The sequence below is a fragment of the Chelonia mydas genome, chromosome 6 (genome assembly GCF_015237465.2).
Source record: "Chelonia mydas isolate rCheMyd1 chromosome 6, rCheMyd1.pri.v2, whole genome shotgun sequence".
Taxonomy (NCBI): Eukaryota; Metazoa; Chordata; order Testudines; family Cheloniidae; genus Chelonia; species Chelonia mydas.
In genome coordinates, this window is record NC_051246.2 from 42,642,591 (window position 1) to 42,670,234 (window position 27,644).

Genomic DNA, 27,644 nt, shown 5'->3' on the forward strand with positions numbered 1-27,644 from the left:
AATATAATGCACCAGTATTTTTTTCTTCTGCCCTTTGGACCATGAAATACAATCCTTATATTTTCTTTTAAAGTTTATTTCCTCATTGCCACCATTTCAATGAATAAAGTATCTCAAAATAAGTGAGACAAGGAGGCTGAGCTAATTTCTTTTATTGGACCAACTTCTGTTGGTGGAAGGGACAAGCTTTCAAACTTCACAGAGTTCTTCCTGAGGTCTGGGGAAGGTAGACCAGAGTGGCCAACCTAAGTACAAGGTTGGACAGATTGTTAAGCATATGGGGTTCACACATGTTGTAGGATACCACTTAAAATGAAGTGGACAATCAACACCTCTGCAATAGTGGGACAAAGGAGAGTAGTAGGCAGCAGGGTATGTTACAATTACAAATTATTGTAATGAGCCATAAAACCAGCATCTCTAAGACCATGTTTTTTAGTGTCCAGCAGAGTTATGAATTTAAGTACCCACGCTCATCTTTTGACAGTGTTGTGCAGGTTTCTTTTGAGGATGAGGACTGAGAGGTCTGATATGGAGACATTGTTTTGTGAAATGTGTTCATCCATGGGTGATAGGATGTTTTTGTCTTTTATAATTTTTCTGTGAGAGTTCATTTGAGACTGTAGTGATTGTCTGGGTTCCCCCACATAATAATTGTTAGGGTATTTAATGCACTGAATGAGGTACACCACATGCTGTGATAGGCAAATGTAGAATCCATTGATGTTGAAAGGTGTGTTGTAGGGGGTATTGATCATTATAACAGTGGAGATACATCTGCACATTTTGGATTTGTTGTTCTGACAGGGTCTGATGCTGGTTTGGGTTGGTGGGTCCTGGTTTGTGGGGACTTCTATAAGTGAAAAATAATTAACAGAACACTACAGGTGAAGGTCTGGGCCAATGGAAGACATACATTTTTAGAAAAAAAGCAAATGCAGGTACACAATTCTTTGAAGAAAATGAGATTCTTCTTCAAGTAGATGCAGCCGTGTATTGCACTTGGGTGTGCACGTGCGTGGTGCATTGAAGCTGGAGAATTTCACCTAGCAGTACTCATAGGGGGGCAGTTCTCATGCCTTGTGGCCATAGCCCCTCTCCTGGCTCTATGACATGGCACCACCCTGACCACCCTCAGTTTCTTCTCACCACCTGTGGCTGGAATCTGACCTCTGCGTGGTTTCAACCCTCAATCCTTTCTCAGTGCTGAGAGTTTTTCTCTGTATAGTTTTCATAGTTGTTTAATTAGTACACTACTTAGTGTTAGAAAGTAAGTTAGTATTGTTATTTGCCCTGAGTGATGCTTTCACCACGGTTCAAACACTGTCTGCCATGAGGGGGTGTGTGATCCCCAGCAATGATCCTCACATGAAGTACTTGCTCCATTTGGACCAGGATCATGCCCAGGAGCAGTGTTTGATTTGTAAATCCTTCACTAAATAGACTCAGGTGGCTAGAGACCTTTTCCTGAAAGCAGCACCTCCTTGAGCAAGCCATGAGACCTGTTTCAGTACTGAGGTCTGCGTTGGATCATTGGGCACCTTCAGACTTGGTGTAGGATGCTGCTACATGTTCTGGGGCTGGTGATTCCCCCTAGAGATGGAGAAGCTGTTCCCCTCCTTGAAGGTGCCAAGGAAAAAGTCTCATAAGACCAATCGAGATCACTATAAGTCTCGTGATGACTCCTCTTGGTCTAAGAAGAGTACAGATGGGTGCCGTGCTACTGCTAGCAAGTGGGATGGAACAGTTCCTTCAAATCACTCCCTGGTACTGTGTAGACATGCAGGGTCCCATACCATGTACTCTGGTTCCGACCCTGGAACGTCCGTTGAGTCTGTACCAATGACATCTATGCTGACACCAGCTGTCTCCACACCAGTGGCATACCAAGTGGCAGTGGATCTACTCTGCCTATCAGTTCCAGATTCCCCACTCATGACATCCACAACCTCATTGGCACCATCTGGACATGTCGCAGAACCTCAGTGGCTGTTGGTAACATAGCCTAATCTCCCCTGCCACAATCTGCAGAGCTGAGACTGGTGCCAGGTCTGGAACTGAGGAATGATACATTCCTTGTCACTGTTGTTGCCTTGGCGCAGATCTGTTTTCAGGTGATTGGTCATCTGTGTCTGGAACTGCACTCTCAGCCTTCAACTACAGTTTGACTGTGCCTAAGACTGTTGGATCACATGGCTGCATGCACGCAGTTAGTCCAGTTTGTCAGGCTGCATCTTGGCCCTCTCCAAATGTGGCTGAGGACAATTGGATATATGGTTGTGTACAGTATGGAACAATGTATGACAGGGTGTCCTCTTCTCTTGGTTCCTGCTGCCCAGGACCAGCAATATGGTCAGAGCTTGCATGTTACACTCAGGTGTCTCTCTATTTCACTGTGTTGCTCCTCCATGGCTAAATGAGGAATATGTTTGGAGGCTGTGTGGCAGGTTTTACTTAATAGTAGGAAGCCCTTCACCAGATTGGCCTATTTGGCCAAATGGGAACGTTTTTCAGTGTGGTCATCGGCCCTCAGGGTTCAACCGATGTTGACTGGAATTCAGGACATCTTGGTATACTTGTTACATCTTCAGCCTTCAGGTCTTGCACTCAATCTGTTTGAAGATCCACGTGGCTTCAATTTCGGCATTTCACCCTTCCATCCAGAGGAGGTTGTTATTTTTGAATGCCATGGTAGCAAGGTTCTTGAAAGGAGTCCTTCGTCTGCACCCACCCGTGAGAGAACCATTTTGTTTGTGGGACCTCAATACAGTTTTAGCAGCTCTGATGGGACCTCTGTTTGAGTTTTCAGCATCTTTTTTTCCACTACTGTGTCAAAAGACTGCATTCCTGGTGGCTATGACCTCCATGAGTTGCAGGCTGTGATGGTAGAGCCTCCTTATACTCAGCTGTCCAAGGACAAAGTGACCTTGCAGCCACACAGTTTTATGTAAAGTAGTGACTCAATTTCACCTGAATTCAAGCAGCATATCTACCAGTCTTCTGTCCCAACAGACAAACCCTGGAGAAGCAGCATCTTCATTCACTGAACGTCAGGCACTGCCTCACCTTTTACTTGGACAGGACTAAACAGTTTTGTGCTTTGCCTTGTCTGTCATATGCAGACTGGAAGAAGGGACAAGCCCTCTTTTTGCAGACAGTCTCCAGGTGGATAACTTCCTGCATCTAGACTGCATACAAAATAGTTGAACTATGCTTCCTCAAAAGCTGTAAGCTCACTCTGAGGGCACTGGCTATGTCAATGGCCTTTTTAGGTGACGTTTCAGTATTGGACATTTGCAGGGCTGCCATTTGATCACCTGTGTATATGTTTACCAACTATTATGCCATTACTGTTGCATGAAGAACAGATGTGTACTTTGGTAGAGCAGTCCTGCAGTCCTTTAAGTAGGCTCCCCCACCTCTTGTGTGTACTGCTTGTGAATCACCTACACGGCTGCATCTACTCAAAGAAGAAGAAACAGTTACTACTTCTTTGAGTGATGGTCCCTATATGTATTTCACACATGGGTGTGCATGCATGCCATGTTCCTGAGTCCAGAAGTTTTCTCCAATCAGAGTCCATAGACCTGCACAAGCACAGTGTCTTACCCTCGGTTGGAAACATGAGGAATCAGGGACGGTGGGGTTGACACCACTACAGTTCCTTCTTACCTCCGCATGGCATAAGTTGGAACCCCTATTCCACCTTTACTCTTATTTCATTAAGAGAGTTGTTGTATATACCTGTGTAAATATTTTTTTAATAGTTTTATAGCTTAGTTTGAGATAGTTTAGCATAGTACAGTGTAGTATAGAACCCCAACTGGGGAGAAGAACGCTTTGCTACCTAAGGGCTACGCCCAGGTCCCAGGCTTCAAGAACTGCATCTCCTGCCCTCATTCCTTTTCCATTAGTGATGAGCATCAGTGGTGCCTCTAGTGTCTGGGTGAAGTGCGACATGTGTAAGTCCTTTCCGCCAAGAACTAGAGAGGCCTGTGAGCTCCAACTCCATAAGTTCCTGATCAAAGAAGATTTGAGGCCCCAGACTCACTCTGATCCTGGCCAGGGAGACACCCCCATACAGTGGCCTCCACCAACCAGTAGTGCCCCTCTGACCACAAGCCATGATGCATAGTCGTCGGCAGCAAAAGCCCTAGGACAGGCCCCCCCACAAGAATAAGAAACACTCTTTTGGTCATAAGAACAGATCCCTGCAGCAGATTGCGCATAAGAGGCACATTTCCTCTCCAAGCTGTGCCAGGTCGGGTGAGACATCGTGGGCTGATCCTGCAGAACTGGCTCCCAAGGGTAAAGTAAAGAAGAAGCAGGATCCTTTGGTACCATCGGTGACCATGGTGGTGGGACACATGAAGCACCCAACTCCGAATGTCGCCCTGGATGTTCCATCGGTGCCACCTCATCAATGCGCAGACTGTCTCCACTCCTGTCCGGCCTGTCCATTCTCTGGGACATTCCTGCGCCTGAGGATGAACTGTTGCAGGAGACGCCCCTTCCCCATCCATCAGATCGGGACCCCCCGGTACCAATGGTCTTGCTGTTTCCAATGGAATTGTTGTCTGTCTTAGAGGAATCCCAGGACATAGCCCTGCCAATGTCTCCGCCACAGTGCACGAACCCGGATGGACAGTCAAGACAACCGTATCCACCTGGCTATGACTCTTTCTCTGCCTGCCCCTCCGCCACTAGGAAGCTTAGTATCACTTTAAGTGGAGTTTGCTGAGACCCGTGGACCCCCTCCTTCTGGCCCTACTGGAGCCTCTGGGACCCGTATTACAGACATCTGGCAACATCTCAGGGGGTCATATTGTTCCCCCCCACACTTACCAGCTGGTTTCATTGGTATACGAGGAGGAAGACATGGAATCGGTACTGCCAGTTCTCATTGGAGCCTTCTCATCGCTGGATGAGGCAGTCATCCTTTTGCCACGCTCTCTAATGGATGACTCCTGTCCATACCAAGAACTGCTACAGAGTGGGGCTAATGATCTACAAATTCTGCTGGGGAAGTCCAGGATCCCCAACATTGTCTCCTGAATGTTCTTCAACCACAGGGACCAACCAGGGTGCCTCTACCCATAAAGAAGACCATACTGGCACCGGCCAGGATGGTTTGGCACATGCTTGTATCATGTCTCCTCCTCCCACGAAAAAGCCAAGAGATGCTATTTCATGCCACGCAAAGGGACCAATTTCCTTTTTATGCACCTGGCCTCTAATTCACTGTGGAGTGGGTTCAACAACAGCTGTGGAGCAGGCTCAAAACCCCCACAGAAGTCCAGCCCACCAGACAAGGGGTCAAAAAGGTTGGACCTCCTAGGCAGGAAGATCTTTTCCTCAGCGGTCTGCAGTTTTGCGTAGCCAACTACCAGGTGCTGTTTGCTAAGTATGATTTCAGTATCTACAGCAGGCTGGAAGAGCTTAAGGACAAGCTCCCTGAAGATGACCAGGCCCAGTTCCAGGCCTTGATAGATGGGAGGAAACTGATAGCAAAGGTGGCCCTCCAGGCTGCAGTGGTGCAGCTGACACTGCATCCTGTTGCTGGGCACCCCAGACAGGTTATGCGCAGAGACTCTTGGCTCCAGTCTTTGGGTTTCCTGAGAGAGGTTCAGAACATCATTGAGGACCTCCCTTTCGACGAAGCCAATCTTTTTAATGACAAGATGGATGAGTCTCAGCATTCCTTGAAGCACTCATGCTCCACTCTGCGGTTCCTGGGAATCTACACGCTGCCCCACAGGAAAAAGCACCAGAGGCAGCCCTTCAGACCACAGCCGCCTAATGCCTACCCATCCTACTATCAACAGCCACCTCCCCCAGACAACAGAGGTCCCAGAGAGCCCACTTCCCAGCCCTGGCCATTGGCACCTCCTCAATTCTCTCCCAGCTGCAGTCCAAGAATCATTTTTGATATGGGTTGAGACCTGTGAACCACCTTTGATGCCACCTACCTCACCCCCCGTCATCTTGGGTGGCCATCTTGCCCACAGTTGAGGCAAGATCCCCGTGAACAGTTGGGTACTGGACATTATCCATCACAGATACTCCACAGAATTTCTTTCGTTCCAGCCTCATCACTCTCCCACCTGACTCCCTTTGGGGATCCCTCTCACCAATTGATTCTTCAGACTCCCCGCTTCTCAAGGGTGCGATAGAGGTCGTCCTGCCTCAATACCAGGGGAGAGGGTTCTACTCACCATATTTCCTCATCCCCAAAAAGGCGGAGGGTAGAGGCTCATCCTGGATTTTTGTCAGCTAAATATATTAATCAGAAAGCTGAAATTCTGGATAGTCACACTGATATCGATAATTCCCTCCCTCTAGGAGGAATCATGGTTCATTGCTCTTGCAAAGAAAGATGCATACTTCCATGTGGACATCCAGTCATCTCACAGGAAGTTCCTGAGATTCAAGGTGGAGCAGCAACATTATCAGTTTCACATCCTTCCCTTCAGCCTAGCAACAGCACCAATGGTCTTTACTAAGGTGTTTGTAGTCATAGCGGCCCAAATGAGATGCCAGGGACTTGTACGGTATTCCTGTACCTGGATGACTGGCTTCTTAGTGGGACAGTCGTGGCAAGAAGTTGTCTACATGATTTAGTCTCTTTGACACCTCCTTAAGGGTCTGCGTGAATGAACACAAGTCTGTTTTGTCACCTACACAGACAATAAACTTTAGAGGGGCTCTCTGTGTGAGCCTTCCTTCTGGTGGACTGGTTCTCCAAAATGAGCACCCTGGTTGCCTGCATTCACCACAAGCCCTGCACCAGAGCACGCCAGTGCCTCTCTCTTTTGGGACACATGGCTGCCTACACGTACATGATGCCCCTTGTGAGACTTCACCTGCGGTGCCTACAGGCCTAGCTTCGCTCTACCTACAAGCCAATCAGGGACCTCATTGATGCCAGGGTCACTGTTCCTTTGGACGTTCTGGCCTCTCTTATTTGGTGGTCTGATCCATCCAAGGTCATGACCCGGACCCCTTTCAGCCCTCCTATACCAAGGGCCATTATTGTGATAGATGCTTCCCTTGCAGAATGGGGTGTCCACCTTGATCACCACACAGTGCAAGGTTCATGGACATCACAGGAAGCCAGGCTACACATAAACATCATGAGACTCCGGGTAATCCATCTTGCCTGCAAAGCCTTCCTTTCCCTCATATACTTCCTCCATGTGAAGATCCTATTTGACAACATTACCATGGTGGTCTATGTCAACAAGCAGGAAAGGATGAGATCTTGTCCTCTCTACTCCGAGGTAGAGGACTTGGTGTGTCAGAAACCAGGTGACCATACAGGGTGTGTACCTCCCAAGTTCTTAGAATTCCCTGGCTGACATACTGAGCAGGACTCTCTGCATAGACCACAAATGGAAACTACACAACACAGTCCTGACTGATCTCTTTGCATGGTGTGCTACTCCCTGATGAGACCTCTTTGCATCACAAATTGATCAAAAGCTTCCCATCTGCTGCTTGAGGAAGGCTGTAGGCAGATACTCCCAGGGTGATGTTCTCCTGCTCCCCTGAATGGGTGACCTTCAATATACCTTTCTTCCAATTCCCCTTCTGCCTCAAGTTCTCCGGAAAGTTCTCCAGGACAGACCATCATCAGTCTCATAGTACTCTACTGGCCCTGGGAGTTCTGGTTCACAGACCACCTGAAGCACTCCACTGGTCAGGCTCCAGTCATTCCTGGATCTTCTCAAACAGGACCAAGGGAGGCTCAGGCATCCCAACTCAGTCTCTCTTCACCTTATGGCCTGGGGTTTGGATGGGCATCTGTGATGGGGTGTCCACCCAACACAGAATTGGAAGGGGTTAAGATGGACTGGCTGGCCAATTAATTCCCCAGGCTGCACCTGGAGGAGCCAGGCAGCAGGAAACTAACTGATTGCACACAGGCTCACTTTTGCAGGAACAGATGGAGCCTATAAAGCCGGAAGCTGGCTACAGATGCCGGGTTTCAGGTTAGTAGGCTGCAGCCACTCCTTGAGTGGAGGGAGTTGGGAGGCTGGCAAACCTAGAGAGAGGGGAAGCTAGATAAGTAGGAAGAAAGCCAGGGAAACAGCAGCAAGGGGTGGGACCATGCAGAGACCTTGGCTGCTTGTTATAGGGTCCTTGGCTGGAACCAAGTGCAGTGGGCAGGCCTGGGTTCCCCTACTAGCCACTGAGAAGTGGCAAGGGCGTTGGAGTTGCCAGCCAGACAGTGGGTCTGGAAGGACTTTTGAATTCCCCAGAAGGGGAGAACCTTAATGACCGGGCCGGAGGGCCAAGCCACAAAGAGGAGACTGCAGTCCGTGGAGTGAGAGAGCCAGCAGGGCATGACAGCACGGGTGAAGACACCACCGAAGGGGGAGTGCAGAGATAAATTTCCAGGACAGACAGCAGGAGACGCCACTAGTGGGGAGTGAACCCCATGACAGTGTCTAACATAGAATGTGCATGTTCAGCCTCAGTCCAATGGATCCTTAATCAGAGTAGGAAAGAGTTCAACAGAATGTGCTACCAGACAAAGTGGCACCTCTTCTTGAAGTGGGTGCACTGTCATCACCATTCTCTTGACATGGTGACCATCCTGGTTGTCCTTGAGTATTTCTTCACCCTGAAAACATTGGGCTTAGCCCTCAGCTCCCTCTTTGTGCACCTAGTGACATTTAGTACCTTCCTTCCCATAGTGGAGGGATGCTCTATCTTCATGCACCCAAAGGCAGTATATTTTATGAAAGCCTTGGTCAGAACCTTCCCACCTGTTGTCAAACCCAGGCCCCAGTGGGATCTTAACCTCGTCCTCTCAGCTCTCACAGAACCACCGTTCGAACCTATGGCAACCAGTACCATGACCCACCTTTCATGAAAGTTGCATTCCTACTAGCCATCACTTTGGCCAGGTGGGCTAGTCAGCTAACGACTATGACAGCAGACCCTCCCTACATGGTTTCCCACAAGGAGAAGATTTCACAGTGGTTGCACTGCAAATTCCTCCCCAGGGTTGTGTTTGAATTCCATCTCAGTCAATCAATCCACTTACCTGTATTCTTTCCAAAACCACATGCCTCTTCTGGATGTCAGACATGCCCTAGCATTCTACCTACAAAGAGCTAGGCCCTTTAGAAACTTTCTGAGGGTATGTCAACACTACAAAATTAAGTTGATTTTATAGAAGTCGATTTTTAGAAACCGATTTTATACAGTCGATTACATATGTCCACACTAAGCTCATTAAGCCAGTGGAGTGCATCCTCACGACCGTGGCTAGCATCGACTTACAGAGCGGTGCACTGTGGGTAGCTATCCCACAGTTCCTGCAGTCTCTGCTGTCCATTGGAATTCTGGGTTAAGCTCCCTGTGCCTGATGGGGCAAAAACATTGTCACGGGTGGTTTTGGGTACATGTCGTCAGGCCCCCATCTCTCCCTCCTTCCTCCCTCCATGAAAGCAATGGCAGACAATCGTTTCACGCCTTTTTTCCTGGGTTACCCATGCAGACGCCATATCACGGAGCCCGCTCAGCTCACCATCACCGTACGTCTCCTGGGTGCTGCTGGCAGACACAGTACTGCATTGCTACACAGCAGCAGCTCCTTGTCTTTGCGGCAGATGGTACAGTAGGACTCTTAGCTGTCGTACATCTCCTGGGTGCTCCTGGCAGACCTCGGTGAGGTCGATCAGGGTGCCTGGACAGACATGGCTATCCTCCTCTTAGAGCACCGAATGGGAGCCAGGTCATTCTCTTCTTTAAGTTTCGTCTCATGAAGATTCAGTCCTGCCTGGCATATCAGGCAAGCTGGAGGCTTCTGCTTCAGGCTGCTCTCCCAGCTGGCACCACTGCGCGGTCGCACCTACCCCAGACTACCTCTTGCTCCCATGGCTCATGAAGCCTGGATAGTAGTAAGGAGCAGTTTAACTGTAGGCTGAGCAAGTGCAGAATGATGGTAGAATGTGCCTTTGGACCTTTAAAAGCTCGCTGGCGCTGTTTGCTGACTAGGTCAGACCTCAGCGCAGCCAACATTCCCATTGTTATTGCTGCTTGCTGTGTGCTCTATAATATCTGTGAGAGTAAGGGAAAGACGTTTATGGTGGGGTGGGAGGTTGAGGCAAATCGCCTGGCATCCGATTTTGAGCAGCCAGACACCAGGGTGATAAGAAGAGCCCAGCAACACACGCTGCACATCAGAGAGGCTTTGAAAACCAGTTTCATGACTGGCCAGGCTTCGGTGTGGCAGTTGTGTGTGTTTCTCCTTGATGCAAACCCACCCACTTTGTTGATTTTAATTCCCTGTAAGCCAACCACCCTCCCCCCTTTGAAATAAAGTAACTATTGTTTTGAAACCATGCATTCTTTCTTTATTAATTAAAAAAAAATGAGATAATGGACAAGGTAGCCCGGGTGGGGTGGGGGAGGAGGGAAGGACAAGGCCATATTGCTTATTGTAGCCACACTAAAAATCACTGTTTGAATGACAGCCTTCTGTTCCTTGGGCCATCCTCTGGAGTGGAGTGGCTGGGTGCCCAGAGCCTCCTCTCCGCGTTCTTGGGCTTCTGGGTGAGGAGGCTAGGGAACATGGGGAGGAGGGTAGGCGGTTATACAGTGGATGCAGCGGGGGTCTGTGCTCTTGTTGGCTTTCCTGTAGCTCCAACAGACGCTTCATCATGTACGTTTACTCCCCCATTAGCCTCAGCATTGCGTCCTGCCTCCACTCTTCATGCTCACTTAATTCTTTCCTGGCCTCTGCCACTGAATGCCTCCATGCATTAAGCTGTGCCCTATCAGTGCGGGAGGACTGCATGAGCTTGGAAAACATGTCATTGCGAGTGCGTTTTTTTCATCTTCTAATCTACGATAACCTCAGGGACAGAGATGATAGGGGGAGCATAGAAACATTCTATGCTCTACGATTCTGGGGGGACTGCATGGTCATCTGTGCTGCTGAGTTCGCCACGCTGACCAAACAGGAAATGAAATTCAAAATTTTCTGGGGTTTTTCCTGTGTACCTGCTAGTGCATTGGAGTTCAAAGTGCTGTCCAGAGCGGTCACAGTGGAGCACTCTGGGATAGCTCCTGGAGGCCAATACCATCAATTTGCGTCCACACTACCCCAAATCGACCCAGCAAGGTCAATTTTAGCGCTACTCCCCTTGTCAGGGAGGAGTACAGAAGTCGATTTTAAGAGTCCTTTAGGTCGATGGAATGGGGTTGGTTGTGTGGATGCAGTAATTTTTAAATCGACCTAACGCAGCTAAATTTGACTTAACCCCGTAGTGTAGACCAGGCCTGAGACTCTTTTTGTTGCCATGGTGGAGAGATCAAAGGGCCACGCCATATCCTCACAAAGGATCTCTAAGTGGATCTCGGGCTGCGTACTGTTCAAATACTTGAATGCTATAAGATATCAAACTTCCCCCTGCTGGGGATCTTACAGTTCTCTCCACAGGGACACATGCTGCCTCCAGTTACAGTAAGTAACCTCCTTTTTGAGCTGTGATACAAACATGTATTCCGCAACCCACTCTCCATCCCCTCTGCATCAGAGTCGATACTTTTGACATATGGTGTGTAGGAACTGAGGGGGGTCATGGCGGCTCTACCTCATCTAGCCAGGGAGGGGCTACAGCTACGAGGCATGAGCACCGCTCCACCTACAGATACTCCTACACAAAATTCTCTGGCTCCAGTGCACTAGGTGTGTGTATATCTGCATCACATCTCAAAGAACCACAGTTACAGGAAATAACAGTTTCTTTTTGTACCTGCAATTTGCTTTTTCATCAAAGTTGTGTTATTTTTTGTTGATTATCTATTGTGGATCATCTACAAGGACTGAAAAAATGTCTGGAATAAGTATCATGGGGCTTGAGAATGCCCCTCCACATGGTTCTGAAGGATTCGATCTACTAGTATTGGGTTAACCAACATGCTAGCTCAGAGAAAATAAATTAGCAGGTGAAGAAAATTTTCCTTTCCAGCTTGATGTGGAAAAGTTGGGTTTAGTTCATACATTTGCTGCTGTTGTAGAACTGTGATAAAAGTAAAGCATTTACATTGTTTTGTGTACTATTAACTATATTCTGTTGTCAGAGGATATGAATAAAATTAATCCTACTGCTCTAATAATAAAATCAATCTTACTATGTTCTATTGTCAAAGTGTAGGAATAAAATTAATCCTACGGAGGCTAAAATATAGTATATGTTGTTTTAACATACCATTTTTAATTTTATCCACTATTGGCAATGAAGTTACAAGCAAGGACATTTACCATGGAAGAAGAAAAGGTACTGTGTGTAATTGCATTATTACTATAATTTATTGTTCAATGGAAAAATATGTGACAGGTGTGTTATAAAAATTTAAAATGTACATTACATGTGTTTTGAGTATAAACTATAAAAGTTCATGTAGTAATAATAATAAACTATTATTATTTTTATAGCAGTAGTGCCTAGAGGGCCCATCTGAGATTAGGGTCCCAATGTGCTAGGTGCTGTACTAACATACAGTAAGAAAATATTAATATTGCATAGTGCATATAAGTATACTAGTTTAACTGCACAAAATAAGTATTAAATTAAGCATAGAATGAAAAATGCTGACGGTTTTCATAAGGTTGACCTGGTTAAATTTTGATTTAAGTAATTGTAATTGCCTAAAATCCTCTTGTTTCAACTGGATAAAGTATTTTTCATCTCTGATCTTAAATAACTGTTAATGTGCACTCTTTTAAATGGTTGCTGAATTTGACCCCAGAGGTGGCTGAATTTTAATGATCAATAATGATCCCTATACAGTATATAGTTTACACTGTTTATAGTTGATCCCTATACAGTGTATAGTTTACAGTATATAGTTGACACTCTTAAACTGAAATAAGTGTCTGTTTAAATTGGTTTTTACACCAATTTAAGTTAAACTGGAGTAACTTTCTTATGTAAACAGGCCCTCAGAACTTATCTACACACAAATTTGTACTGGTTTAACTAATAGTATGTTTTAAAAACAAGATAGTTAAACCAGTACAAATTTGTGTGTAGACATTTTTATTTCAGTTTAGCTTCATCCTTTTTTACAGGATTAAGCAAAATCATAACAAATTCTTTAACTGAAACAAGAGTGTCTGTACATAAACTTGCACCAGTTTACCTAAATGTTGAGTGTAAAGCAATGAGTGCCTTCAAACCTAATGGTTAACAGTATTCACTTGAGGGAGAGAAGAGCTCTTTTTAGGTTGTACAGCATCTCCACACACTTCTAGGCATCATCTTGGTTGGTGTTTTCCAATTTTCTTTGACAGCTGTTGGTGAAGAGTCAAATTTTGCACTGATTTATACCATTTTCAACACCAACAAAATCAGTAATCACTTTGATTTGTACTAATGTAATTGCATGAATAAATTGACCCATCCTCTCTTAACACAAAGGACAAATTCTGCACTAATATTGTATGCATTCCATTGAAGTAATTTTACTCATACAGGTGATTTTGGGAGATTGCATGAGATATAATTCAGCACATAATTTAACCAATAGCATTCTGGAAACTGAAAGAAAGAACAGACTAGAGTTGAACATGTTGTTCCAGGGACAAAGGCCCAGATCCTCAAAGGTATTTGGCCCCTTAATTACGATTGATTTCAATGGAAGCTGGGAGTCTAAATACCTTTGATCTGGGCCAACATCTTTTGGCTTGATTCTGCACTCAAATCTGGAGCAACTCCACTGAAGTGTTTTAGCGTTTCACAGGGTAATTGAGATCAGAATCTGACACAATATATTTGCTGATTGAGAAAACAGAAAAAGTTGTTTCTGAGAAGACCTTCGTCCAATGTATAGGTAAATGGCTCTACATTGTGCTGTTTTGGTATTTAATATCTTGGTTCAAAACTGAGATAATTCGTTGATCCTGCGTTTATGCCTCACATTTCTCTGCCATAAAGGAAATAATCCACTTGGAGTCCAAAGTTCCCGGACTACTTGTAAGCAGGGAAAAATCACCATTGTGCTCTCTGTTTTAATCTCTTTTTAGCAGATTTCTAAATACTCCAGATATTGACTTAGCTAAATGCTATATGATTGTTCTGCATGCAGATTGTTCTACATGGTCAAGAATCTATCACAGTAGAGTAGTGCTTTATATTCTTTACACTTGTGGTTGACAAGTTTTTGTCATAATGTGTTTGATTTTTCCAAATGCTAAAGTATGACTTCTGATTTAAAGGGCAAATATCAGCTTGCTATAGAAACAAAAGAAAAAGAAATTGATGGTCTGAAGAAAACATTAAAAACATCACAGGTAAATTAACTTTATTGTTAAATGCAGTACTCATATAGCTCTTTGTTAAGTGGAAAGCTTTTCTTTATTCTTTGTTTTTAAAGGGGGTCTTCTAGGAGCTCTTACTTTCTTTTTTTACTGTACAGGTGCACCTGACCTCCGAGCAGCCAGGTCAGCTGCTGCCTGAGTTTCCCTCGCCTGTCCACAGTCTTTCTTTATTTCTCAGGGTTTTTTAATTTAGTGCTTCCCTTCTAGGAGGACTTCTGGGGAAATAAAAAGTCCTAATGAAGTATAAAATACTGTCCTTTGCTCTCTCTGGGACACAGCCGTCTTCTTTCTTTGAAGTCTTCTCCTCTGGCTACAGAGAAGTGAAGGGTTTTTTTCCCCCACTCTCTGGAAGCCTTGGCAAGGGACTCCTAAACAGCTGCCCACAATGGTCCTCAAGATCATACTGCTACTTTTGCCCTTCACCTGGATTTGCCACAAGTTTACCATCTTCTCCACGTAGTCCACAACTAACAAACATGTCTCACTCAAACTCTGACCCCTGCCTGACAAAGTCACTGATTTGCACTGTTTGAAATCAGATCAAGCTACACGTTTCAAGCTGTGAGTTATAGCATTTTATTTTGTCTTCATGGGGCATTGCACGGTGGTGGCTGGCATGAGGGCAATCTCCAGTGTAGACAAGGCTTTTAAAAAAATATTTATATTGGAAGGCAGCCCATGATAGCCTTGTTCTTAAAGACAAAGAAAATGACATGCGTTCTGAGATTGGTTGACTTAGAGAGTAGGAGTAGGGAATGTTTAGTTTAAGGAAGGAGAGAATTTCTGACAGTGGAATGTGTTGCCAAATTTCAAGTTTTGTCAGCTCCTAATTATTTTCCTACTTTTGGCTGAGTAGGCTAGTCATTTATTCTGCTCTGGGCAAGAAGGTAGTTATACTTCAGATGCTCACTTTGCAATTTCAGATTAACTGGAAGGAGAATTTTCAATAAGACTGGTGACATTTGTCTTGCTAATTGTGCTAGAATACCTTCTGCGAAGCCTGGGATTTTGACATTTCTGAAAGTGATTGTTACAAGTCAGCTGCAATATGACTTGAACTCCAGTACTGCTAGCATCAGGCTCTTGCTCTCACTTTTTCCGGGACTCAATTAATAAAGAATTAAAGGAGGGTAATATAATTAATGTCAATCAACATGGGTTTATGGAAAATAAAGCCTGTCAAATTAATTTGATATCTTTTTTTATGAGATTACAAATTTGGCTGATAAAAGTAATAGTATTGATACTTAGACTTCTGTAAGGCATTTCACCTGGTACTGCATGGCATTTTGATTAAAAAGTTAGAATGATATAAAATTAACATGGTATACATTAAATGGATTAAAAGCTGGCTAACTGATAGCTCTCAAAATGTAATTGTAAACGGTGAATCATCATCAAAAGGGTGTCTTTCTAGTGGGGTCTTGCAGGGATCAGTCCTTGGCCCTATGCTATTTAACATTTTTATTAATTGGAGAGGGTTCAGAGAAGAGTCATGAAAATAACTAAAGGATTAGAAAACATTCCTTACAGTGATAGACTGAGAGAACTCAATCTATTTATTTTAACAAAGAGAAGGTTAAGGGGTGACTTGATGACAGTTTATAAGTACCTACATAAGGAACAAATATTTAATAATGGACTCTTCAATCTAGCAAAGAAAGGTATAACATGATGCAATGGTTGGAAGTTGAAGCTAGGCAAATTCAGGCTGGAAATAAGGCATACATTTTTAACATGAAGAATAATTAACCATTGGAACAACTTACCGAGAGCCATGGTGGATTCTCCATCACGGACTAATTTTAAATCAATTGGATGTTTTTCTAAAAGATCTGCTCTCGGAATTATTTTGGGAAAGTTCTATGGCTTGTGTTGTACAGGAGTTCAGACTAGATTATCACAATAGTCCCTTCTGGCCTTGCAACCTATGAATGAAGCTATGAATTTATTATAACATTTTTGAAAGATTGATGGTAGTGCTGCTTCTCGTTTCTCTTTCAAAATCACTTTTGAAAATCTCTTTCCGTTACTAATAAGTCAGCATAATAAATTTAACTTCAGATATATTTTTTTAAAATTGAAGAGATGACATAAACTTCATTTGGTCACGCGTCTTCTAAATCGGAAGGTCTTAGGAAGGGCAATCATTTCACTGGTGTTGGCATGAACTAATATTGGCCAATGAATCTTGAGATGGTGACACTGGCACTCATATGCCATCATCATAGCTTTGAACACTGCTGACATTCCTCTGGACAGTGATTTTGGGTAGATCCCTGCTGCCATATATGCACAAGGAACATCCCATCATGTAAGTAGTTAAACACATTCCGACTAGTGCTGGCATGGGTAAATGGTATTATTTATGGATAGACACCCAGATTCTTGGTATTATGGCTCAACTTTATCATAAGTACAACATCTCATGCTATTTTTATATATGGAATTATGGCACTGAAGGTTGGGCACACAGATTTCTTGGCTAGCTACTATGGCTTTGGCTATGTCTACACTACAGACCTTACAGCAGCACAGCCGTAGTGCTGCAGCTGCGCCGCTGTAATATGTCCCATGTAGCTGTCCTAGGCCGACGGGAGAGAGCTTTCCTGTCAGCATAATTAAACCACCCCCGGCGGTACCTGTGTCGGTGGGAGAGTGTCTCCCACTGACATAATGCTGTCCACACCGGTGCTTTTGTTGGTAAAACTTACGTTGGTCAAGGGGTTGTTTGTCACACTACTGACTGGCAAAAGTTTTACCAACGAAAGTGCTAGTGTAGACATAGCCTTAGTTTTAAGTTTTCCTTTTTCTAAAAGAGTCTCAAATTTGCAAGTATTTATAGTGTTACTGGAGAATGGATGCCTGGATTCTTTCAGTTGATGTGATTTACCCTCAAAAGTTGTTTATATTATTTCTATTTAACTTAAATCAATTAGCTAAAATGTGGTCAAATCTCTGGATCTGAATGAAACTCCAAATCAGATTCCAAATACTTTCTCTTTATTCTGTGTCATTGCATACTGTCCTTTTGGAGGAAAAAAAAATAATTAAATTCTTATCAATAAACTCTTAAAGAAGGGAGGAAAAGTCTAAAATTCTAGTTTGAGTTGATATTTGTTCTTGTTCCCCCTCTATCTGGCCCTGATTCAGCAGCGCATTTAAGCATGTGATGAAGGAAGAATTACTGTAAATCACCAATTTTCAAACTATGGGGCCAGCCCTCCCAAGGGAGGTGTGGGAATGTGTCAAAGGAGGTGCCAGCTCTGTGCTTTGCTGTTAAAGAGCTCTGGCTGTCAGCCCCAGGTAGCTCCATTCCCTAGACCATGAGGCAGCCTAGGCTCAGGCTTTCATTCTCCCCATGATCCTTCACCTGGAGGTGGTGGGGCTCTGGCTGTCAGCCCTGGGGTATCAGCAGCAGCGCAGAGGTAAGAGTGGCAATGGGGCACCCTTACTTCTGTGCTGTTGCTGGCGCAGTGCTGCCTTCAGAGCTGGATGTCTAGCCAGCCAGCAGCCACTGCTCTCTACTCTGCCTTCAGAGCTGGGTGGTCGTATATGTAGTTTGAGGGAGAGCATAAACGACTACTATAGACACAAAGAAGGAGCGCCTGATCAAATAAGGTTGAGAACCACTGATCTAAATGATGTAGACAGATTTTTTTTTTAGTTGCCATAATTGGGAAAACAGTAATTTATAATTGCTGTAGGTGTTTTCATGGTTCATCCTCATGTTTAAGTAGCATTTCTTGTATTATCATAAAGGTCATATATGAAACATTTAATAACTTAGTACTGTTACTTATCATAAAGGTCATATATGAAACATTAATAATTTATTACTGTTTTTCAAGAACTTTAAATTGTTTGTTAGAATTTCTTTTCTAGCAATGCGTAATTGGATCTAAGGTTATTGATATTGTATTATTGTGTTATTGATATGCTGTTCTTCTTAACTTTACTGCATAGAGTGGTATCTTTGGGTGTCATACTCTACACATTTAATCATCTGGTTAATGTTGAAAATATTTTAAAAGTAAAAGAAATTCCTCCACATGGCTAGCCTTCTAAGGATTTGTTTGTCTTGTTCAAACCATGACATAGAACAGGTGGTGTATAGTGTAGCTCATGGTCTGCTGACCATGATACATGGACAGCAAGTGTAATAATGGTTCTCGTGGCTTTCCTTAAGTAAGATAAACTGAAATAAAAAATATTTCATAGGATGTTAAGAATTTGATTTAAATTTATCAACGCAAGTATATTCAGAGTTGAGGTTGAACCTCCTTAACCCAGCCTATTATACCTATATATAACAGTGCATGTAGGGCTCAATCTCTGTATTTGGCATGTTCTGCAGTGTGCAGGGCTTAAGGGAACAGGAAGTCACAACTGTGTCTGTAAGCCACCTTTTTGTTGCCCTGACCCGGGACCCATTTCAGCCCCTGACATGAGTTAGAGCAGCCTCAGCTGCCCCCAGGCAGATTCAAGAATTAAAGAAAGAGAGGGGAAAGACAGGAAGATAGAATGCAGTGTGGGAGGATGATGGAGAACAAAGGAGAGAGCTGGGGTCGGGGGGGGGAGGAAGGAACAGAGTGGATAAACCAGAGAATTAGGGAAAGATAGAGTAAAGAGACAAAGCAAGAGGAAAAAGGGAAAGAATGGAGAAGGAGTTTCCAAAGTCAGCTGTGGGATCCTCAGTATGAATTCTTAAATACTATAGGTCTGCATTCTTTTCTTTAAAGTAAAATTTCTGCTCAAGATTATAATTTTTCACTCTTAGTTTTTAAATCACTTTCTTAAATTGTCAGAATTCCACCTTAAATTGATTCATTGTTCTCTAGGCTTCCTTGTGCAAAAATGTGTTTTTTCCAGAAGGTCTACATAAACAAGACTCTTGGTTATTATATTTTTTCTTTAGTCTTCTCTGTATCCCTGATTGTATTTGAGGGTCACCTCTTATTTGCAACCATCACTTGAGACTGCATGTTGTGGCCAGCCACAATAATTGTGCCCATGATGGCAATCTTAATTGGCTATGAGGATTGTTGTTGAATGAAATTAGGTACTTCTTTCCCAACGGGCTGAACTCATTTCCTTTGCAACATTACCAGATGAGATATTGGAAATTTAACACTGATCTTTCACATGCTGGTCTGGGTTCATCAATACCAAAGTGATAGGTGTCTTATTAATACGTTAGCTAGATAGACAAGGCACTATAGAACACTACCAGCTGAACTGAAACTTGAATGCAAAATTTTAGTGCAAAGCAAGTTTTTATATTCAAGTGATAAATCTCTCATAATATGAATTAAAAATTGAAACAATGTCAGTCTCTTAACAACAGAAACACTAGTGAATGCCTCTGTTTATGCTTACCAATGTTGAAGGATTACATGTACAAGTGTACAAGATTCAAGAATTGCAACTAAAGTTCCAGTTATTGATTTTATGGATGGTAATCTTTGAGATCTAAAGTCTCCAAGATCTTCAAGGTCTAAAGTTAGTTGGTAAATCGCACACTATTGCAAAGTTTTTGTATATCCAAAAACAGTATTTAATTTTTAGGATTGTACATTCATATATTCAAAGGTCCAGGATAGTGGCTATATACCTAAACATTTTATCACTTCTGCAAATGATAATAATATGTGCTGGCAGTATAATATGCTATAGTTAAAGGTATTAAAATATCACTAACATTTGTATGTTCTATGAGATAAAAGATAAGAGATCAAATGTTTCTAATCTTACTCAGGGATTACTTGACTCAAGAGTCTCATTGACACTGGTACTCTGCAGTGGATATTACTGGAGTGGGAAGTATTACATTAATGACTTCAAATGGGAATTTTTCATTAATAAGAAATGCAAGAGTTGTACTAAAATGTCTTTATTTTTCAGGCATTTATAATAGCTATTTATCTATTTATTCTCAGTAGAGAACAGGTTCTAAATTCCTCTAGGACTCTGAGATTACTCCAATTTCTACTTCTTCTTTCTCCCCTGTTTCTTGCAAAGGCCCTACATGAAGGTGATCTTCCCTCTAGTGAAAGTTGGTTATAGCTCCCTCCAAAGTTTATGCGGATGGTGGAGGAGAAATGTATATCACTTTTTAGCACTCCTACCACCTGTTGACTTATGAATAAAGTGTGGTGGGCAGCACCTAAACTTGGATCCCCTCATTTTAATGTAATACATAAAGATTTTCTCCTACTTCTTTTGAAGTCAATAGGAATTTTGCCATTGCCTTAGCTGAAAATTGGACTGAGATCTAATTTATTTGTAATAAAATGTGGTATAAAACAACTATATTAAAGTAATTACAAACCATAAGAAAGTTTCACAGGCACCAGTAGTTGACATTTTCACATTTGGTCACCAAACCTGGTCTTTAATTCTGGTAAATATATAAAAAAATTTACTAATAAAATATTGTGTTGATTTATATTATGTTAAACATTATTAAAATAAAATGTATGTCATAATACACATTTATGCTCTTTTACATTAATTTGTTTGCATTAGAATTTCACTGATTTCTTTTGCATTCTTTAGATATTTAAATAAGTGTATGTTATAATCTTAGTCTTACAATAAAAGAGCCAAAAATGGAATCAAAAAAAGGTATTACTTCATTGGGGTGAACAAAATCTTCTATACACATTGAAAATATAAACAAAATAGTTAATATGTATGCATTCTTCAGTAAAGATTGGTAAAGAAAAATGATACTGTAACATTAACTGTATAGCTTTTTTGTATTTTCACAGATTTCAAAATACACTTTACAGAAGAAATTGAATGAAATGGTAAGAAACTGCAAAAGCTGTAGGTGACTATAGAAGAAAGAGGCCAAGAATTTTTACAGTGACAAAATGATGACAGATTGGGAGGGTTGTAATGAAAATACTGACAGAATTTTAGAAATAAGCTATGAAAAGTAACTATTTGTTTAGACCTAACTAAAAGAAAGAGGTCACATCACCTTGTTATATGTAAAATACTTCAAATTTTTTCCTCCTCTTCTTACTATATTCTGACAATTGCAGAATTGTTTATAAAAACCTTTAATTTAATATTTGGAATAATTTTTTCTAAAATTGAAATATTCCTTAGTTTGTAGAGGATATGTGGTTTGTTAACTTTTGCTTATTAGAGCCAGGGAAGATTCTTTTTACAGAACATAAAAAGAATAACGATATTACATTATCCTTAAAATTATAAGGCATGGCCTGGAGTTGGCTGCATTAGGATGGGATAGTCAGGGACAATGATATGTCTAAAAGTTAATATGTTAGCAAAAAGGATATGACATTTGCGGGGGTTTTAGAGTTATTTTTTAATATTAATTAGATTTGATCCAAGGAGACAAAAATTAAAGGAGAGGCAACTTACTCCCTTTGACATTGAATATAAATTCATATAGAGTGACAGTTTAGTCACTCTGAATCCTGTTGTGTGTTTTAGGAAGTGAAAGAGCGAGCTGCAGAAACATTGCTAAGCTTGATTGAATAGAAGCTGTGAAAATTCTGTTGCTGCTCAACTGGAAAGAATAAAGATAATATTGTCAGACCATTATAAACTGTGATTTTAATTAAGAAGCTCAAAAACTAGAGTCCAGTTTAGCTTTAAGTACCATGACATTTGTACTGAAAGTCATCTTCAACGCTACAGTGGTTTTACACAAAATGTGATGAAATTGAATAATGTGTCCTTTGACCTGGGAGATAAGGCTACAAGTTAAAGATCAAAGGCAACATAAAGTGTGTTTTGTCTTATTTCACTTTTAACTTGCATTTGTTGTTAAACAAGTATTTGTTATCTGAAAAATGTTAAAATATACAAAATTACTGAATTTATATTTATATCCCTTCAAGTACTGTCTTTTACTGAGCTCCCATGTTCCATCTTCCACATGAAAGGGAATAATATTTAAATTACAACACTTTTTGTATGCAAACTAGAGGTGTATATACGCCTCTTAATGAAATGTTGCTTATTTATATATCCCTGTATTTTATGGTGTGTGTGTGTGTGTGTGTGTGTGTGTATATATATATATATTTAAAACTCATAATCATTAAATAATTGTCTTCAGACGCCTTGGAAACACTCAAACACTACAGTGCTGATACACTGTAAGAACCTAGATGAATAAATAGGTACTCTTAATAATTTCCTAGAAATATGTGGGAAAACATGTTAGAAACCCCTTTTTTGGACATGTTCCTACTTTCTGTAATTCATATTCTCTTAGCTCTATTCATAATAGGTGCACAGAATCTATGTTGATAGGGGTCAGATAAGGAGGGAGATAGAAGTTCCATTATCTTATCTAGCTGTGTAGCAATGCAATAATGCATTTTAGATTGGGTCAAGTTCTGACAGCTTTACTCCTTGAGTAGTCCTGTTGAAATCAAAGAGATTCTGAGAGAATAAAGATGATAGATTTGTAGCCATTGTGAGTGATAGTGGCCAGTCTAGGGACTTTGAGATTGTGACGTAGAAAATAGATAAACAAAAAAATTCCAAGGCATTAGTTATTTGATGCTAATTTATATGCCAGGTTATTTCGTTCTCTATATTTCTGTTAAAGAAGGGTCAAATTCTGCCCTGGCTAGTGCATTGAAAATTAGCAGAAACAATGCCTAATTCACATTCTGTACCTTAGAAAACCTGCAAGCCAGGATAGCAACATTTGCTTCTGCTGGGGACTGGATGTGCTGTCTTGGGCTTGTGCACCCTTTTAACCTGTAAAACAGCAATCTTCACACATTCTGTGCACACCATACATAATCACATTGTGCAATCAAGTTTTCTGTGGGAATCAAGGTTGCTGTGGGTTGTTATCCATTTATGAGACTGTCATATAAATTACGTTAGAATTTTTAACCAACCGGGCAAAATTTTTGGTTTTGTATTTGAAAAAGATTTTAGAAAAACAAATATTAATAGAAAATTTTAATGTCATCCTTTTTCATTCCCTCCTGTTTCAATGAAAACAAAGGCCCCGATTTCCCAGTGTAGTATCCTAGTTTTTATACCTTTATATCTAGTCCGTGGGAGGATCAAGACAGTATAAGGGATGATAGTGTAGGCTTGGTGAAAGTGGCTTCTGTGCCATGCCTTCTCCCTGTAGCTGACATAGATCCAAGAGGGCATGATTGAGGAAAGAGGTCATGGCCATGTCTTCCCCTTAACTCTGCTGATCCTTAGCAGCCATTATCAGTCCCTTGGCAGTTAATGTAACTTAGAGTGTTCTGATGCTGGATTGGCACAGAATAGACTCAGGGTGAGCTTTTTATCATCTTTTTGCCTCCTCCCTAGCCTGCACTGTGTTATCCTCAAATATAGCTGAGGATCGGGCTAAAGTTTTTAGGTTTTTCCCCCTCTCAAACTTTTCCCAATAGTATCTGAAACGTTATGCTATGCATGAGAACCAAGGAGCGATATTATATGAAAAGTAATCAGTCTAGTTTCACTCTCTCTAAGTTGAGCATTATGAAAACAGTAAACACTCTAATTTGCGAAAAATAAATTATATTTCATAAACTGTTTTATTCTTAATAATCTAAAATATTAGGGACACATAAGGAATTTTTATATGAATATGATTTTTATCTTGGCAGTCTCAACATTTTTAGTAATTCATCCACAACTGTTCGTGGCTGAAAAACAATAAAACTTGTTCTGGACTGCATTATTTTTTTTTTTTAAAGATTGACTTTAGGGGGAAAAAATGCGTAGGAAATATTTGATGGGCCAAATTTTCCTGCTTTGATTTACAGATTTTGATAGCTCTCTGTGCATAATTTCCACATCATCGTGCCTCAAGTCTCCTGCAGTAATAACTTCTCTGTCTCCCTGGTACTCTCAATTCCCAATTACCACCTTCAGCCTCACTGCATATAGCAACATTTGAGATACATATATAGATACATATATCTGACTACTAGTGTCTCCGGTCCCAGCATATCCCTCAGATGTGAACACTTCATCTTGTGTCTTCCCTGCAGCAAGCTACCTGGCCCTGAGCCATTTCTCTGGACTAATTCCACCAAGAAAATCACTCTGTTTCAGCAAACAACATGGCCACCCCCCACAACCAATTCCACTCCCCATCCCAGCTTGTCTTTATTTCAGGTGAAGGGCACTGTAGTTATCCTTCCACATGGAGTGTCAGACTTTAGAATGAAGAAGTAAGATTCCGTGGCTTCCCACTCTAATAGGAACAGACTTCTGTGAAAGCTCTAGGATCAAACCCTCTCTATCCTACAGACTCCTTCCAGATTTCCTCTATTTTGTTCCCAACAATTATTTTAGGGGAGGGATGTTAGGGCCTGAGTGGAAGACTGTTTTACATCCCTGCCGGGAAGGATGTTAAGGAAATGGCAAACCAGTCTGCTTACCTTTACTGGGAATGAAGCCAGGAGTGTGGCTTTTCCACCAGAACTCATGTTTGGGCCAGACTTTGAGGGACAGCAGGCCAGTCTCTTTCTCCCTTGGCAAGAACATGGGGAAATAGCAAAATAGCACGTTCTTCCTACCAAACATCTGTTCAGAATATGTGAAGGCAATGACATTCCATTTCCCCACTGAGAAGGATATAGGGGGACTGGCATGTTGACCTATCATGAGGAAAGAAGGTGACAAAACAGTAAGATAAAATATTGCCAAGTTAAAAAACAAAATTCAAAAAATTTGCAGATCTTGGGGGGAAAAAAACAGAAGATTGGGAGAAATTTCCTTCAGATTTTGCCATAATTCTTCAAAGTATGATATTGTCAAAGATTGGGATTCTTAATACACACACGGTTTTGTAACATTTTAAATATGATGCATGTATTGTAATGCATTTTTACTGAAGTAAGCCAGGGGTTTAAAAATAGTTCCTGCACTATAGGGTCAATTTGCCCTACATTGTATCTCATTTAATATGAAAATTAATCAAATCTTTAAGAGTAATGGAAATTACCTGCATCGGGAGGAGAACATACCAATGTATACATTTATATATAGGTCTATTTAAGGTTTTGACACACACAGAGATTACAGAAAAGAAATTCAATTTAAATTGACATGGCTCTTAGCTTATCACGCTGTGCCTGGATACTTCAGAGCACAAGACCTAGAGGCAAGACGAAAAGATAAGCATGGATTACTTAATGCCAGGCCACAAATAAAGAAACAAAGACCAGGAAATTATCTGGTGGTTATACAGGTCATGGGTTTATTGAATAAGTAACTGAATCAAATGAACCAAACCTAAACCTTGACAGGAAGTCCCTCATGGGTGTGGGTAACTCCACCGTTACTGAAATTTCTGAGCTGTCTGATGCCATGGAAAGACACTATGGGTGTTCCTGGACTGGCCACAAGTGGTTCCATCCCTGGGACTGATTTGCCATGTTCCAGTTATGGCCCAATATAGTGTGTCTGGCATTGAAGCCTTACTCTGTGGTATACTTCTTTCAAGCCACCTTGGTGTAGCTGAGATGGCATATTACCTAAAGCATGATAGAGGGAAATAGTTGGATTATCAGCAAGGAATGCCTACCTTAGAGACTTCTAGGCTCCTTCTACCACCATCTGCCCAGAGCAGAATTAAAATTTGCACTTCATGTGAGAGTAATAGAATAAACATGTCTGAACCACTGTCAGAAGAAAAAGTAATAATCAAGTGTCATCATTAACTTTTCTTATTTTTGTTGGTTTCATTCACATCCCTAGCATTACCTAGATGCAGTTATTTGAATGGTTTTTCTGTGCTGACATAAGTAAAGGATTGGAAAAGAGAGAAGAATTATATGAAAATTCATAGGTTGAATAGCTGGAAGTGATTTTATAAGTGGTTGCTGTTTCTTTATCTGTGCTTCCATTACAACTTTCAATTTGCTGTATTGAGTTTAATTTTATTGTCTTATACAACATGAAAAATTTGTATTATATATATCTTATTTTGCTAGTCTTATGCTGGCCATTTCTTTTGATTACCATCAAATTTTATCATCCTCTGGTGCTTGGACATATATTGAATTTGTTAGCCTGCAGGAAGGGAACACCACAGAAGTCAAGCATGGTGGGCAAAATTCATCCCTGTGTAGCTCCACTGAAGTTACATACAAGAATGAATTTGGCCCAATCTGTTTGATTTCTGTGTTATTCCCTGGTAGCTTAACAAATGCAATGTATGCCCAAGTAAATTAATGGAGTTACACAGGGATGAATTTGCCTCTGTATTTTTAAAGGAAATTAAAAGGAAAATTGAGCACATTTAATAGTTTAAAAAAAAAACTAACAAAAAACAACAACAAAACAAACAAAAATAAAACCCACAACAAACCAAACCAGAAGAGAGACTAAAATCTAAAGTAAAGAAAGGGATAATAAGTAGTTTTACATCTGCATTACAATAAATGAGTGATGTGTCACCTAGAATACTGTTCATTTCTGGCCACCATGTCACAGAAAAAATTATGTTTTCAGTATTGTTGTAGGTGTGTGTTGGTTCCAGGATATTAGAAAGGCAAGGTGGGTGAGGTAATATCTTTTATTGGACCAACTTCTGTTGGTAAAAGAGTAAAGCTTTTGAGCTACTTAGAGCTCTTCAGCTCTAGCAAAGGTACTCAGTGTCACAGCTAATTACAAGGTGGAACAGATTGTTTAGCATAAGTAGTTAACACGTGTTATAAGAGTCCTTTCAAGGTGAAATGGGCTGTTAACACCTCTGCAGTCATAGGTCTAAAAAAGAGGGGGGCCAGTGGGTTACAAATGTTGTAAAAAGCCATAAATACAGTTTCTTTACACCATGATTTTTAGCAGCTAGCAAAGTTGTGAAGCTTACATTCAGTGTGTTAACTATTTATAAAAAGAAAAGGAGTACTTGTGGCACCTTAGAGACTAACCAGTTTATTTGAGCATGCAAACAGTCTTTTCCACCTTGTATTTATCTGTGAAATGCTGAGTACTTTTCCCAGACCTGAAGAAGAGCTCTGTATAGCTCGAAAGCTTGTCTTGTTCACAAACAGAAGTTGGTTCAATAAAAGGGATATAATATTTGCCCTCATATTTCAGGGCATAAAACAACCATTGATTGGCAGTGGTTAGGAAGAAACTTCCCCTATGAATGACTTATTCCATAATTGTCCATGAATCTGATACTGATTTGCATTTGTGTTCCAATATTTTTAACCTGTTTGAGCCTAACTTTTGTTTTTGAGAGGTGACTTACATTTTAGATGCTCCTTTAGAATACAGAAACTTTTAAAATCCCTAGCTACTGTTTAGTAGTAAATGGTGAGCT

The 27,644-nt window shown here is 41.5% G+C and overlaps 1 protein-coding gene across 1 annotated transcript in view; it reads left to right on the forward strand.

The window, feature by feature from the left end:
* Positions 1–27,644, forward strand: part of CCDC73 (coiled-coil domain containing 73) — a 154,448-nt gene that overhangs the window by 59,812 nt on the left and 66,992 nt on the right. Inside the window, exons 5-7 of the mRNA XM_043548532.1 lie at positions 12,261–12,296; positions 14,237–14,311; positions 21,112–21,150. Coding sequence (XP_043404467.1) covers positions 12,261–12,296; positions 14,237–14,311; positions 21,112–21,150 — 150 coding nt within the window. The remainder of the gene's footprint in view (positions 1–12,260; positions 12,297–14,236; positions 14,312–21,111; positions 21,151–27,644) is intronic.